Genomic DNA, 15,837 nt, shown 5'->3' with positions numbered 1-15,837 from the left:
GTTGGTGTCGTTGGTCTCTTAAGAAGGAATTATTCGTTTTATTAATAGACAATAATCTTTCACAAGAGCACCAGTGGTCTAGTGGTAGAATAGTACCCTGCCACGGTACAGACCCGGGTTCGATTCCCGGCTGGTGCAGTGATTTTTTATATTTTTTCCAATACTAACATTATATCAGCTGCATTCCCTATTATTAAGATCAAACCAATGCACAAGAAATTACAATCACCCCATATTGGAATCATTCTCATTACATTTGTATCTTTTTACCTCACAATCCGTAGATGTAGCTAAATACGTAAGATAATAAAACAACCGATCTACTTGATGTTTAAAAAAAAAGCTTTCATACTGCATACAGAACTTTGGTGCAATGCTCCTTCCCTTTGATCAAGCAGCCTCTCAAACTTTAGCAGGTATGTTGCACAAGGACTGAAGGGTCTCCACAATTGAACCTATGTTTGCATGGGACTTTGCAGTCCCTGCAAACAGCAAATGTTTAGGTGCTTCCGCACGATCAAAGTAGAATGCACCTGATACCAACTTTTCCTTTGGTTGCAATGCCAACCAGATCACGGTGTCTGCTCCCTCAGCGCTTGTTCTAAGCTTCCCTGATAACCTGGCATTATATTTATCCAAGTGATTTAATGAGTTGTATGACACCTTGGAAGCAGTTATCAATGGGAAAGAATGAAAGATGTAGGATATCGACCTTTCGGAAAAACTGGGCAAGCTTTTAGCTACTCCAGGTGTATCAGCCCAACCTGGATGCATCGAGTAGAAACCAACCCCCTTATTTTTGTATGTTTCTGCCCACTGTTCAGTTAGTGCCACCTGAAATTTCACAGGGAGGGGAGATAATTCCAGATATGTAACAACATTTAAAAAAGTAGGATAAAAAGCATGTAAAATGTTTTCTTCTTGCAGATTGGTGTATTTGTTTTCATCTCCTGATACACCACAGATAGGTAGAAACAATTCTCCTCAGTAAATGAGATCCTTATAGATCAAATAGAAACAACGTTGCAGAAATTAAGTGGAATATATTCAGCATTGCAGCAAAATTACAGCCCTAGTCACATATAATCACTTCAAATACAACACGTAGCTTGCAGTCAAATCAGCCATCTTTGCTGGAGACTGACATCTCCAGCAGAAAAGATAGGTGCTTTCATCCGGCAAGAGAAAGAGAACCACCAGTAGAAAACAAACTGGCAAACCGTGAAAGACATCTTCATACAGATAGCTGCAAATAGGAGTTACTGTATATCATATAATAATTATATCAGGTTAAAGGTGGAATCAGATGAAGACTATTAATAAGAGTTTTTTTTAATTAAAGTTTCTAATGAAGCAATTAATTCCAGATATGATTTGATCCTAGTTTTATGACATACTCTTTCATGACTGCTTGATGTCCTCTAGGATTTGTGGTGGATACAGTTATCTTCTTTGTCTAATTTAGATATCCCAACTGCAATTATATGTATCCCTCTTATGAGAATAACAATTGGTTCCACAGAATTGTAGCATCCATCTGCTTCAGCACAACTTCCACAAATTTTGTCAATGGGGCCCAATTTTGAGTCAAATATATATTTTTCTCAAATCATTTATAATACAAAAATGAACCAATTATTCTTCTGCCGCTCTTTGATGGAGCCTACATCATATTTATTTATGAATGAATTTCCTAACTGAATACAAAGACAAAATGAGCTGTTTCTACCACAGTCAAACATCTACATGAAAGTGCATATAGAAGCTACTACTAGTTTTGAGAGCATCATTTTGGAAATGCAGAGGTTTAGGGAAAGAAAAATACGGTGCAGTCTTATAAAGACTGTGTAATGAAGGAACCTTCACTGACCTGCACTCTCTTATTTCTAGCATACTGTAGCGTCCCATCAAAATTATTTTCGCTGAACTGCAGAGAGAAAGCACAGATAGATGTTACAGATCCAGCACTAGAAACATGAGCAGATTATTATAGCACAAGTATCCAATTAAAAACTACTAAAAAGATCTGAATGAAACAAATGTAAATAGCAAAATTGAAACAGTTCGAAACAAAGGATATGTATGCCGACTAATTTATTAGCATGTGAAAAAAAGAAGAAGTTGTCAATCAGAAAATGTCAGATCTATATAGAAGTTCCTTTGCCCTGAGTGTATGAAAAAAAAAAAAAAAGAGATATACCTGTAAATCCTTGGTTAACGGTGTTGAGTACATACCACCTGATGAGACTGTAATAACACGAGCATCAGGTGCTGTTTTCTCTAACAATGGCATCATCAGCTCTGTTATAGCATAAGTTGCTGCCACATTAACAGCAAAGTTTAATTCTAACCTGGATAAGAAAAAAAAAGAGTAACAGACATTAAGAGCAGGTAGTGTGTCTTAAAACAGTGACAATCAGTATGAGATGTCATAAGTAAAAGCAAATAACTTAAGATAATTGCTAATGTTAACATCCTATGTGTACGCTCAACTTTATTCGTAAAAGGGAAAGTGAAACATAAAAATGCATTTTGCATCTCAGAGGGACGTACCCTTCTGGTGTAGTCACCCGCTTGTTTTCAAGTACACCAGCATTGTTAACCTAAACAAACAGGTAAGGTTAGTAATATTAAATATTTAACTGCATAAACACTATTGCGCTGTTAAGAAGTACACAGTTTGGAAACGAATTACTCTTTGCATAAACTTTCAAGAAAGGAAAAAAGGCATTATTTATGCTCATTGAAATATCACAATTACTCTGTCATATATTTTGGTTTTGTAACAATCAAGCATATGTAGTTCTACTGTCACTCTATCAGGGACTAGATGTGCCTATAAACCTTAGCCACCAATAAAAACAAATATATACAAAAATTGAACGAAACTAACATCTAAAAGTTAACCAATAATAACTTACCAAAACATGGAGTGGTTTATCCTCTGCTGAAAATTTAGACGCAAATGACTTGACTTCCTTGATAGAGGAGAGATCACAAACCTGCCATAGAATATGAAAATGGTGAAAGGATTTATTTCATATAAATAAAAAGATAAAGTAAAAATGTTAATAACGTGCGCAAGAAAGACTTGTTCCCTACATGTATCAACTCAAGCAGCAGACAGAACATAGTCAGATCAACATTGCATTTAGATTACTACTTCTAGTATCATACCTCCAGATGAACATTTGGGTTGCCGGTGGTGGATTGAATCTTAGAGAGGGCATCCTCTCCCCTCTCCTTATTACGACAGACCATATAAACAGTTGCACCACTGCAAAAATACAACACAGAAGTTTGTACGATATCACATTTCCAGATAAAAGTAATGTTTATCCAAAATAATACAGCATTGGAAAAATAAAAATAAATAATACCGTGAAGCCAGCCCCTCAGCAGTTGCAAAACCAATGCCAGAATTAGCTCCTGTCACCAAGCAATTCTTCCCTTCCATCCGGGTTATCATATCCTCCTCTATGAATTTTTTGGAATGCTCCCTGGGTAATTGAAGTTCAGCATGAGAAAACCCACCACCAAAAATCTAAATATCATAACATCTTCTTTATCATAGCATTTGCTCATTTATCATACTTTATCATATATGAACAATATTAAGCCCCTTCAGCATGGATTCAAAAAAATGTAGAATTAAAGTAAGGAACAATGAACTTAAGACTGTATTTAACAATGAGGAGGCTAGATATCCAACCATAGTGGTGGAACAGATCGTTAAACATATTAGAACCCAACTCGACCCAAAAGGCTAAATTGTTAGGTTATGGATCCAATAATCTAATTCTTTTTTTTATATTCACTTCATATAAGACTAAGCCTCACGCGTAATTGTAAATCAATGACCTTGCAATAAAATTTACACCCTACACCTATTTTTGAAACCACATATCATTTCATTCTCAAAACTATAACACTCTCAGTTTCTTTCTTCGAACAAGCATTTAGATGTACTGGAAGCCATACATCTCACGGATGATACTATCTAATCCACTCTTCTCCTGTTTAAAAACTATCTACTCATCTCCAATTCTCCAGTAATCCCAAATAAAGGATGCCAATAATTACCAGTGGACATCAAAATCTTATAAAAATTGCACTAGAAATCCAAAAAAAAAAAAAGAAGTAAAAGCTGAATCAATTAAGAATAATAGATTACTGGAAGCCGGATTTTGTGAACTGCGTCAACCCATACAACCCGAAAGCCGCCTTCCTCCATGCCTGCCAGTTCAATAAACACCCTTCAATTTCACGGACTCACCGAGCAACGAACAAAAATTACGCGCAAATAGCCAACTTTTTTGGGATAAAGTATAGATTACCGTCTGGAGAAACATTTCGTTATTGCTGCAGGTTCGAGCTTGCGAACTGGAGTGGGCGTATCTAAGTGATCTATGATTCGATTTCGCTCTCTCTACTTTTAAAAACTGAAACAGAATTAGTCCATTGCCGATACCAGAGAAGAAGATGGAAAAAAAAAGAAAAAGAAAAAGAAAAAGAAAAAAAGAAATAGAAAGCTAAAGGGCTATTGGATAGTGAGGGGAGGGCACCGCCCGATGTATTGGATCAAACGTTGCTGTGAACCAGCCATACCTGATTTATCGGGTATAGATCCGAGAACCCGCTAACCCAAACTACATATTAATGCGAGTGACGTGGTGAACCGGACACCGTAGAAGAATTACGTACGTGGATTATTATGAACCGGTCATGAATTAGGAAATCTTAAACAAGTTGACCTTCGAAGATTAACTCGTTCAACTTGATTTAGCTCATATAACTTAAATAAATTGTAGCCATGTTTGAGAGTAATAAATGAGTCATACAACTTGCTTACATTAATTCGGTAGTGGACGTAGGATTTCTCTCCAGCCTTTTATATCTATAACTGAGAGTTCCTTCAGGTTGATTTTAGTTTCCTTTGTAACTATATATACTTGGGCTATACTTATTATTATTATTATTATTTATACTTTAGGGCCTGGTTACATAATATATATGTAAACCAATCGTTCCAAAAATAGATTTTCATACACGAGTGCCGCAGAAAGATTTCATAATATTATAATTGCTATTACATTTTTTAAATATCATAATTACTAGCTAATTTTTTTTACTCCTTCGAAATTATTTAATATAGTTAATTTTAGTAGAATATTTCCAATGTAATATTATTAAAGTCATATAAAATAATTAAAATACCTTGAAATTTAGAATGTAAAATATATGTTAATTATATTTTACTATCTTGTACTTATGCCCAAACTTATTTTATCATCTAAAAGGTTTCAAAACAATTCCTCTATTTATGATTAAAATATGATTGCTAATTGAAACTTAAGCACTCAAATAACATCCAAAATATATTATCGAGCTGAATTCTCTCATATTCCTATATGTTTCGAACTAAAACACCCTCTCACTCTTATATAAGTCATTTTCTCTTAAAAAGTGATCATTCTCTTATTTTCTTCTAAATAACTCTTTCTTCCTCATTCTCATAGTCTCTTCCATAGCCTTTTTTTTTTTTCGAGTGCATTCAGCCTGGACATATGATAACATGGAAGACATTTCTAAGTTATTTGATTAGTAAGTATGATTAACTAAATTTTTATTAAGTTTAGTAGTTACGTTACAATTTATTGAATAATGATACAAATTATCACTATTTTGGTCTTTTGATAGTGTGATCATGATCTCATTCTAGTCATAAGTATAAGAATTGATTTAAGACTTTTGAAATATGTGTATAAAGTAATTTTAGACATAAATACAAGATGATAAAATATATCTAACTCATAAAATATTTATGACAATTTTTGTTATTCGTCGAAAAAGAAGATAATATTTATTGTACTATAATATTGGGTAGCGTATCTTTAAATAATTTTTATATAGAAAAAGTGTTTTTTTTCTATTTGAGTTTGGTGTTAATCATAATAATGAAACTTAATTAAAGAATGCCATTTTTGAAAGAGTACAAAAAAATTAGCGGCAATTATGATAATTATAAAATGTAGTGTTAATTGTGATACTTGGAAAGTTTTTAGTGGTAATTATGTTAAAAATTCAATAAAAAAAGTAAAAGAAAAAAGCCAAAGATGAACACTAGTTGCCCCATTGATTCGAGTTCGGATCTTCCAATGCTCGGATCCGTTTACACTTAGACGTCGTTCGAATCCAGTTTTGGAGTTTAGTAGGAAACTCGATGGAGGGCGAGCTCGGCGCGAAGGAACGGAGACCTCGAGCGGTGTTCATGGCCTTCGGTACCAAAGGCGACGTCTATCCGATCGCGGTAGTAACGCGTCTCCTTCTCTACCGCACTTTACTCATTCCTCGAACCCTAGAAATTTTGATCATGAACTATACGAAGTTGCAATTCTTGCAATGGTCGCGAACCACATTTGGTTCTTCAATCCGAGTTTAATCTTAAAGTCGAATTAGAGTTGTTGAAAGGCTTAAATCGGATGTATCATCTTGAATTTTAGGTCATCCTTTAGATTCCGTCTCCTTTGCCTTGTGTTGCCTTCGATTAGACTTAGTTTTGAAAGATTCTTGAGAAATGCTCATAAATGGATAATTCATGTACCTCTGAAAGAAATTATATTCCTTTTTTCTAGTTATAATTTATATTTATGATAGAAGACAACACCAGATGGTTTTGATTTGCTTTTTACGATAGTTAATGGCTTAGAATGATGGAACATTATTACCTCGAGAGAGGAGAGGACTCTCTTTCTCCATTGTTGTCCGAAAAGGAAGAAGAAACTGCACTATATTTGGGATTTGTGTTGCAAAAACTTATTAAAGTTAACTTTGTAATTGTAAGGTTATTGCATTGTGCATTTGTATGTCTTCTTTTTATATCTGATTACTGAAAGCCAATAACCAATAATGAAGTGCAAAGGGGTCAGTAAAGTTTCAGTTTTGTTGTCATTTTTATATGTTGTGTTTATCGGATTTCTTAGATCCCCATTGCTTTATATTTTGAAAACTTGAGTATGCTTTTGTGACCCAATATGACACATTATATCACCACTTAAACAACACTATTTTTGTTCACAGGCCCTTGCTACAGCTTTTGCATGTGACCAGCAGCACTACCAAGTGGTTTTAATAACCCATTTAGCTCATCAGGTCTGTTGTAAGATGATATCTGTACACCCAATTTCATTTATGAGCCTGTTTAGTTGCCCAATCTTGTTGTTTGGAATAATGTTGTGATTTTGCAGAGTTTAAGTGCACATTTGGCATGTAAAAATGTTGCCTATATGCCAGTATCCAGTGCCCCTGTTCTTGCTGCTCATCAACACGACAACATCTCAGGTTAGATCTTCAAAAGATTCTCGACATCTCTGCATGTACTTCATTCCTTTTGTACACACAGTAAGAAACGTCAACATGTTTTAGTAGGTTCTGAAGGTGAGATTCCTCAATCACATGTCGACCAAATATCATTTTCTTCGCGCAAAAAGATCATTCAGAAGGAACACAGGCAAGAATGTTTATCTGCACTTGAAGGGATTTTTGGAGATGATCCAAGCATGGAGGGTGATTTTATTGCTATCAATTTCTTTGCTTTGGTAAACAGAAATTTCACATGCTAATCCTTTTTATTATGGTTTTAGTTTCTAGCTGCTGTGCAGTATGAAGGAATTCTTTGCATTTACATCCTAGGGTGCCATATCTTGCTATTTGAAATTTGCATGTCCTCTTTATTTTGTGTTTTAGATACTTTTTATCTTGTGAAATATTTTATCCTTCCTCATGATCCAGGAAGGTTGGCATCTTGCAGAATTATTCCAGGTTGAGTGTGTTATAACTGCTCCTTATCTTGTTCCTTACAGGTACTATGGCTTTTCTTATCCATGGTAATGTTTTATCTATTATTCAGTACACTGTATATTGCAGTGTGAACTTGACATTGGTTGTTTTTCTGGTATACTACTTTGTGGAGTTTACTTTCATCTTCTAACATGTCTTTGTCTTGTCTAGTGCCCCTTCATCATTTGAACGTCAGTTTAGACAGGAGCTTCCTTTCTTGTACAAATATTTTCAAGAAGCTCCTGCAAACACGGTATGGGTATGAAAGACTTTTACATGCATTATTGTGTTACGGGTTTCATGACATGCCTGTTTGTTTGCATTCTTCTGGCTAGTTAATCAGAGTATCTCTATCCTCCCAACTGAGTTGTAGTTGCCTCTTTGGTAAATGGACTGAAGTCCTTGAATTGCATAAGATGATCTTGGATTGAATTGTGAATTTGGAGGCAGAATTGGACATGGTGTAAGCATGAGTGGAGTTCAAAATGAAGTTGATTGCTGACCTTGAATATGAATGCATCTCACATGGGAAGTCGAAGATAAACATACTTAGTGAAGCTGAGACTTGTTTACTAAGGTTAAAATCTGCGGTGCTCCTGCCATTTGTGACTATATTAGGACGTAGGTGAATTTGATAAAAGTAGTAAAAAATGAATGGTTGTGAAGATCTCTGATCTGGCCCTTTTGCAAATAAAATGTGTCCTCATGATTATCTGCATTGCCCATCCAATGATATTAGAGCTGATTAGCCATTTAACATCATTATTAGTTAATTGAAGTAGTGATATAACCTGCAGTATGGTATGGCTGCAACTTGTTATAAAGTGATTTCCTCGTTAACCCTATTTTGTTCCACAAAAGGGAATGATTGATGGGTACTGGTAGTAATCTCTTAAGATACCATCATGCCAATAATGAGTGATCCATCTATCAGAAACTTAATTTGGTGCACTAAAACTCCATATGTATCTTTCCTCTGCTAGAGGCAGAGCAGTTGTAAGACTTCCAAAGAGGCATATTTCTCAGATAGAACTTCATGTACGAGCAACTAAAGTGCTATTGAATGAAGCTATCATGGACTCAGGTTTAATAGCTCAACAGCATTTTACTCATAGTATATAGCCACAAATTCAGACACAACTCCTTGGAGCTCTCTCCTTGCAGTTTGGGAATCTAGATCGTAGCACATTATTCTCCTCTAGTATATCATAACAAGTAAATTCAGGAAAATAATTACCAGCAATGGGTTCAATCTACTGATCTTCCTTCTGTTGTACTTTGATTATACTTTTAAGAGTCAGTTTCAACCTTGCTTCATGCATGGAACACTGAATTTACTCTGTACCGGCTTGTTATACTCCCCTTGAAAGTCTCATTTGTGTTGCATGAGATTAAAATGTCTTATATAATTGATAGGTATGCTGGAAAGATATTGCCCACTGGATGTGGCCACTATTTATGGACAATTGGGGGTCATGGAGAAGTGATTGTTTGAATCTAAGTCCTGTGCCTTTTACAGTGGGTTTAACCTTTACAAGCACTGTTGCTTTAATGGCTCTTTAACATTGTTCTGTTAATATATTATTCACCACTTCTCTTTCTTTCCTTTTCTGGGGGAATTTCCTTGAAGTTGCTTTTGTAACAACTGCAGGATCCGGTTACTAATCTTCCCTTGTGGCACATGCGGGCACAATCACCACTACTACTGTAAGATTCAAATACTTTCAGCGTAAACTGGCAATTATGAAGTTTGCGTGTTGATTTAGAAACATATGTTGGGTGAATTGTAGTTTTGCCTCTCCATATAGACATGGTGGCCTCATTCTCAAGCATCAGCTGTAAGGGGCTGTACTCAGATTCTATTTGAACTAATTGGAAAAACCAGACATGCTTATATTAATCATTGTGTAGGACTGGTTTGTAATCTTGCTCAAGAATTTCACAGTTGAAATCTGGTTGGGAATCAATGGACGAATGATACCTGAACCGCCCATGTTTATGTTGGTTGCTTCAATATATCTACTTTGCTTGCTTAAAGAAAGTATAGTATAAACTATAGTAGATAAATTTGCTGAGATAATATCATTCTATCTAATAGGGCATTCCTTGATGTCAAAAAGGATACGGTTAATGAGAACTGGCTGATACCAGTGTAAAAGTGTTCCAGTGACCAGGTCCTCACAAATGTTGGGTCGAGGGAGTGCAATAAGTTCATAGAAGTCATCCCCAAATCCAATAGGTGGTTTACTTTACTCACATTCACACCACTATGGTGGTGCCAATATTTGACATTGGATACTCATCGAAACTTTTTCGGTATTCTACTATAGTAACTAATAATCCCATTAGAGGCTGTTAACATCTTAAAGTATTCTATTTCAACTTGTATGTGGAAGGGAGGTACTTAAACCATAAGAGTGAGCTAGTAGCTTTTAGTTTGTCTGAACAAATTATTAATGTGCAGTTGTAGGTTTTATTTATTTTGGAACCAACTCCTTCGGGAGAAGGGGTGCCTCCTCACAAAGGGGGTCGCAATGACCAGGTAGGGAGCAAATGGATTAATAATCTGATATTTGTTTGTATTCTGATATTTGATGATTAAATCATACTTCAACATTGTGTCTTTCTGGACACCTTCATGATTTTAGTTATTTTTATTAATTTTATTTTGAAGTGAGGATAACTCTATTCATGCGCTAATTATATCTTGATGTTGATGTCATTTTGGCTTGTGTTTTAAAAGTCTTATTGCATATACATGCCAATGAGATTGTTGAAAACTTGAAATCATTTTGCACTAAGCAGGTATGGGTTCAGCAAGGAAATTGTAGAGTTCCCAGGTATGACTTAACTTTCAGTTGTGAGATATTGCTGTTTAAGTTAGTAGTTTAGGCAATTGATCTTCAAATTGTTCTTAAAAGGTACTTATCAAATATCAATAACATATAAAACTTCTAGTTCAGTGACATTGTATTATTTTCTTTGAGTGTTCCATTGGATTGATTGATCTGAAGAGCTGACTTTTTAGAATCTGATTCTGTGTACTAACACAATCATGACAGGTTATTGGCCATCAAATGTTTACATTTGCGGCTTCTGGTTTCTTCCTATGGAGTGGCAATTTTCATGTCATAGATGCAGGGAAATTTTTCGTCCAAATCCTTATAGATCTGTGATTTCCATGGACAGACTTTGTGCAAATCATGCTGCCCTACAGAATTTTCTCATGGATTCCTCGAGACCATGTTTACCAGTATTTGTAGGGCTAAATTCTATCGGAAGGTACATTATATGCTACTGAGTAAAATAAATGGCACTTCTCATATTCTTGATTAGAATAAAAATCTCCAAGAGTTCTCATGTGCAGTTTCCAGTCCAAATTTAATAGAACAGAATGAACTAAATCAATAATCAAGTTGGTCATGACTTTAGTTGATGATGAGATTCTCATTTATTTTCGTCGTCCAAATTCCTAGTTCAATTTGATTTGGGTAGACCAACAATCTAACTTGCACAGATGCTCCAATTATTTATGGCTGTTTTTGCAAACCCAATGTTCATTTTGCACAATCTCTTAGATGAAATCCATCATTGCAGCATGGGTTTTCTTAGAAATCCTCAAGCATTTCTGATGGTACTTGAAGCTGTTGTAGAGAGCACAGAGTATAAATTTGTCCTTTTCTCATCTGGTTACAAGCCACTAGATGCTACCATTCAATTGATTGCTGGTGCATCATCAAAATCAGCTGTACTGGAACGAGCTGTGTGCCATGAAGATAGCACTTTCCTCTTTAATGACCGTCTCTTCTGCTTCTCTGGGTAAGAATTATCAGAATGTTCACAACTTCACATTATCTTTTTGATACTTCTTCCCTTGTCATTTAATATTTAATGGATGTTCTTTCTCGATATATTATCAGCACAATACCATACAGCTGGCTTTTTCCTAGATGTGCAGTTGCAGTTCATCATGGAGGCAGGTGGGGGACTTGAAATTATTTTAACTTAAATTTTTTTCCTGAACAGTTGATGAACTGAATTTTATACCTGCCCTGATTTGAGAACAGTGGCTCCACTGCTGCAGCACTGCATGCTGGCATCCCTCAGGTTGTAAATGGCACTTCTGATATTCTTCTTTTGTTCTGGTTCTCTATTCGTGTTGACATTGTTGTTTTCAAGTGTGAAAAAAAATCTGGAAGAACTGTTTAGATTGGTTCTTGTTTCTCTGAAATTCCTGCTGCTATTGTTGCAATACACTTTTCAATTCTATCTATATTCATTTTCCTCTTCATCTATAAGGAACATGCAGTAGCCTATGTCTATTCACAATCTATTTATTCTTAAGAATACATCTATAGCCAATACATTTGTTGGCTTATCTCACACAAAAATGAATAGTTACTTTCGTGGCTATGAAGATTCATTCTTTACAAGTTGTCATGTCTAGTCATGTTCTGGAAAGCATAATTTATCCCATTTTACTATGAAAAAAACTACAAAGTTTTAGTTAGTTGAGGTGTCAACTAAATCTGTCTTCTCGAAGCCTGTTAAACATATTCTATAGAAGCCAACAGAAATTTTTCCGTCAAATTGTATACACACACATGCATATTGGTCTGACATATGCTAGTCAAGTTATGCAGGTAAGGAGTGATTCTTTCTATAAACACTTACAAATAGACTCATTTAATAATACTAATTAGTGCTAACAACTTCCCTGTGCAGGTGTTGTTAGTTATAAAGTGAACAATTGCATGGTTATTAGAAGAGTACCTCAGAATTTTTGTTAGTTGAATTTCTTGTATATACTTCTAGTTTAGACAAACAGATCTTAGTTATGCACATCCAGTTTATACTATTTATGCATTTAGTGTAGTGTTTGCTAGAGTTTGTTCTTTCAATATGATTTTGGTTCACAAGAAAGATACTATTATTCCCCTTCCCACATGCAAAGAGGTATTAATATTTTTGTTTATGCAGGTTGTGTGCCCCTTCCTACTAGATCAGTTTTACTGGGCGGAGAGGCTTTGCTGGCTAGGAGTTGCTCCAGAACCACTACAAAGACAGCATCTGATTCCAGATGATAATGACATCTCAAGCATAAATCAAGCTGCAGGTGCCCTATCCAGAGCTATTAAAATGGCATTATCCCCTGAGGTCAAAGCTCAAGCTGCTACCATAGCTCACAGAATTTCTTCTGAGGTATGTGTAATGTGGTGACTCAGTTCCTTTCAGATTTGTTTCACTGCAATAGCTGAACCTATTAAATAATCCATGTATGTTTTCTAGGATGGAATTGGGGAAGCCCTGAAGGCCTTGAAGGAAAAAGTGATCCCTCCATTTAATGAGGGAACATAGATCTGATCTGGCACGGAACTCAATATTTACTGCCTAGGCATGTTTTAATTGCCATAAAATCCCCTGTTTCTCTGGGCTGCCTAAGCTTTCAGTCCTAGTTTTATGTGGTTTTTTTGTCTCTAATATTTTTTTCAGATTTTAGGTCACAAGTGAAAATCTTCTGGGCAGCTGCCAATCAGAAGCGAAAGATAGTACTCCAAAAAAATTGATGGAAAAAGAAAGAGAACCTGAAATAGACCAATCTTCTAATATCATGAAAATTCACTCCAACTAACCAAAGGGAATGGTAAGGTGCATTAAGGAGGATTATTAGGCTCTATCAGCTAGTTCAGTACTCACCAAACAGTTGATGATTATGTTCCCAAGGTCTAAAATGCCTAAACTCAATAGATAATATGTGCATGAGTCTTCTCACTGATGTGTGGAATGATTCAAACATTTATTTTGTTAACAAGGGGAAGTGCAAACGGTTGTTCTTGCATGAATTCAAGACTACTCTTTGCAACGGAATAAGGCTCAGAAATCATTCTGGTTATGGGAAGTTACTAAGTTGAAACTATACTTAGTAAGTTTATTAGGTAAAAACTTGAAGGGCATGGAGTGGTAATAGAAATGGTCAATTGAGAGTGAAGATTAGCTTAAGAAAGAAAATGGGTCAACTGCATTGTTGCTTGCACACTTTTGAAATCAAGAATGTTTCAAGCTTGAACTCTAATGGGTGCTCAGTACCAGGGTTCATTCTTCAGTTATCAACAACAAAATTACCTGAGCTGTTGAATATTAGCAGCCGAAGCTCTTGAAATGAGATGTCTGTTCCAAATGGTATCTCCTCTGATTTCACACGCCACATCTTGTAGAATGTTTTCATTAATCTTTTTGATTTCGTAAGGGACCACTGCGAAGTCAGTTTTGCAAATGTTCCAGTTTATGTTTTCCAGTTTCCACACTCTTGCTGATCTAACTACTGGTTATTACTTTGAATATTTTCTCTGCTTAATTTCTAAAGCAGTTTCCTAGTTTGTTCATTGTGTATCAATCATATTCTTTTATACTGTTGAAGTGTATATTCAACTTTTAGCTACTTGTCGTATGCTAATGTTTCCGGCCAGACAGTTCTCATGCAAAGAAACATACAACAGGCTACTGTAGAAATATATACAATTTGATCTTTCTTAATTTGAAGTGTTTAAATAATTTTGAGATATCATTTTTTCTTCTTCACGAAAAAAGGTAGCATCAAATTACTATTTGGCTCTCTTTGTATTGGATTAACTCATTTCTCTTAGATTTTTGTTCACAGTTGGTTCACTGAGACGGAGGCAGGGATAAGAACCCAAAGTCATCTTGTTGTTAGTGCTTATATCTTTCAGATTTACCAATCTTGCTTGATGAGCTACAGTAAGAAGATTCAGATCGAACAACAGGTACTTGCATGAATATATGAAGTTGTTATCTCTTAGAGGGCTTCTTCCTGGCTCGTGACTGCCACTTAGGATTTGTGCCCTTGATATATAAACTTCAGTGAAAGCTGGACTTTGGTTGCAGTGTGGAAAATAATAAAAGATGCAATGTAGAGGAACACAGTACACAACCTATCAATTAGAGTTTGGGGCTCCATGAGTAAAAGACACAAGAGGTGGGCTAATCTAAGCAAAGGCTAACACATAAAGCCAAGAAGGTATAGATGCACGACTTCTAAAGCATGGTAATTCAATGAGAAGCTTACTTAATTGTAGGGTTTGTTCTTGGTTTCCTCCCTTTGATGCTTCAAGTACTAATTTTTTTATTGCATGGCATAATGTATATCCTTGGTTTCGAAAAACTTGTATAGTTTCTATAACTCTTCGGGAAAAGGGAAATTTTTTTTTGTTGTTGAGAAAATTTGGGGAAAGGGTTTTAAGGAAGCAACAAGAACTCAATTTTGTTTGGTTCATGCAACTAGAGCTTGTTCTTTTATATAAGTGCATTTTGTTGTATGCTTTTATCTTTTTATCCATGTTTGTTTTGCACTTGTTGAACAGGGTATTTTGGTACATTACTTTTATTGCTGAATATAGTTTGCCACTTGAATCCATGACTATTTCCAAGTTAATCTTACAACCCAGTATAGAGAGAGAGAGAGAGAGAGAGAGAGAGAGAGAGAGAGAGAGAGAGAGAGAGAGAGAGAGCACACATGAGTGATCATAAATTCTTACTTGCCATTAGGAAGCTTTAATGATCATGCTAGTCAAACAGTCAAAACTCTTTAATGAGCTTTTATTTTTTATTTTGAGATATGATAATGACCTTCTTACTTATCCCTTGCCACCTCGAGGAATTAAATCTCTACAACCATACTACTCATAATGATATAAATCGTAGGTCAAGCTATTGGTACGTGGGATCGGATAATATTATCCTCTTCCTTGGGTAGTCCAGGGTGCCACCAAAATGATTACTACAATATCCACCTGCAGTTCAACTAGTTGTTTAAGTTTCAATGTTGTCAAACAAACATAGTCAAATAGATATTGTTAAGTAAAAGAATTTAATTTTTCTTGGATCTTTTATTTTTGTGCTAGTTTTATTACTTTCTTTTCTTTTCTTGTTAAAATAAAACAACCTCATTGTCCTCTATTCTTAATCTTTTTAAATTAGAGT

General features: G+C 35.3%; 2 protein-coding genes and 1 non-coding gene across 15 annotated transcripts; 2 read left to right on the top strand and 1 right to left on the bottom strand.

The window, feature by feature from the left end:
* Positions 1–67: 67 nt before the first annotated feature.
* On the top strand, positions 68–138 carry TRNAG-GCC (transfer RNA glycine (anticodon GCC)). Its single transcript has one exon. It is a non-coding gene; the product is annotated as a tRNA-Gly (tRNA).
* A 70-nt stretch (positions 139–208) lies between these two features.
* On the bottom strand, positions 209–4,514 carry LOC140765008 (uncharacterized). Its single transcript, XM_073103919.1, has 10 exons — positions 4,338–4,514; positions 4,175–4,236; positions 3,381–3,500; positions 3,178–3,277; positions 2,922–3,002; positions 2,554–2,603; positions 2,201–2,351; positions 1,871–1,927; positions 713–834; positions 209–619 (listed from the first exon to the last, which is right to left on the bottom strand). The coding sequence occupies exons 1-10, from the start codon at positions 4,350–4,352 to the stop codon at positions 403–405; spliced, it is 975 nt and encodes a 324-aa protein (XP_072960020.1). The 5' UTR covers positions 4,353–4,514; the 3' UTR covers positions 209–402.
* Positions 4,515–6,177: 1,663 nt separating this feature from the next.
* Positions 6,178–15,187, top strand: LOC140764917 (sterol 3-beta-glucosyltransferase UGT80B1). Of its 13 annotated transcripts, none has more exons than XM_073103772.1 (17): positions 6,178–6,310; positions 7,081–7,152; positions 7,248–7,341; positions 7,426–7,598; positions 7,792–7,886; positions 8,011–8,098; positions 9,256–9,357; positions 9,491–9,546; positions 10,645–10,679; positions 10,902–11,121; positions 11,437–11,658; positions 11,760–11,819; positions 11,907–11,946; positions 12,820–13,041; positions 13,129–13,234; positions 14,498–14,621; positions 14,743–15,187. In XM_073103772.1, the coding sequence occupies exons 1-15, from the start codon at positions 6,224–6,226 to the stop codon at positions 13,195–13,197; spliced, it is 1,635 nt and encodes a 544-aa protein (XP_072959873.1). In that variant the 5' UTR covers positions 6,178–6,223; the 3' UTR covers positions 13,198–13,234; positions 14,498–14,621; positions 14,743–15,187. The 13 variants fall into 13 exon arrangements, with proteins under 13 accessions (XP_072959873.1, XP_072959871.1, XP_072959870.1 ...); XM_073103770.1 differs by having other exon boundaries at positions 13,129–13,483; XM_073103769.1 differs by having other exon boundaries at positions 13,333–14,621; positions 14,743–15,185.
* The last annotated feature ends 650 nt before the right edge of the window (positions 15,188–15,837 follow it).

The sequence above is a fragment of the Typha angustifolia genome, chromosome 8, assembly GCF_048772165.1.
Source record: "Typha angustifolia cultivar Huaian chromosome 8, ASM4877216v1, whole genome shotgun sequence".
In the NCBI taxonomy this organism is placed as follows: Eukaryota; Viridiplantae; Streptophyta; class Magnoliopsida; order Poales; family Typhaceae; genus Typha; species Typha angustifolia.
The sequence above is the reverse complement of the archived record's forward strand: the minus strand, read 5'-3'. Positions and strand labels throughout refer to the sequence as shown.

Excerpts from the sequence above, each read along its gene's own strand:
- LOC140765008 (XM_073103919.1), bottom strand. Across the intron at positions 2,604-2,921 it reads ATAAACCACTCCATGTTTTG|GTTAACAATGCTGGTGTACT; the intron begins GTAAGTTATTAT and ends CTGTTTGTTTAG. Across the intron at positions 2,352-2,553 it reads CGGGTGACTACACCAGAAGG|GTTAGAATTAAACTTTGCTG; the intron begins GTACGTCCCTCT and ends TTTCTTATCCAG.
- LOC140764917 (XM_073103772.1), top strand. The coding sequence starts at position 6,224 with ATGGAGGGCGAGCTCGGCGCGAAGGAACGGAGACCTCGAGCGGTGTTC. Across the intron at positions 6,311-7,080 it reads GCGACGTCTATCCGATCGCG|GCCCTTGCTACAGCTTTTGC; the intron begins GTAGTAACGCGT and ends TTTTGTTCACAG. Across the intron at positions 9,547-10,644 it reads GCACAATCACCACTACTACT|GTATGGGTTCAGCAAGGAAA; the intron begins GTAAGATTCAAA and ends TGCACTAAGCAG.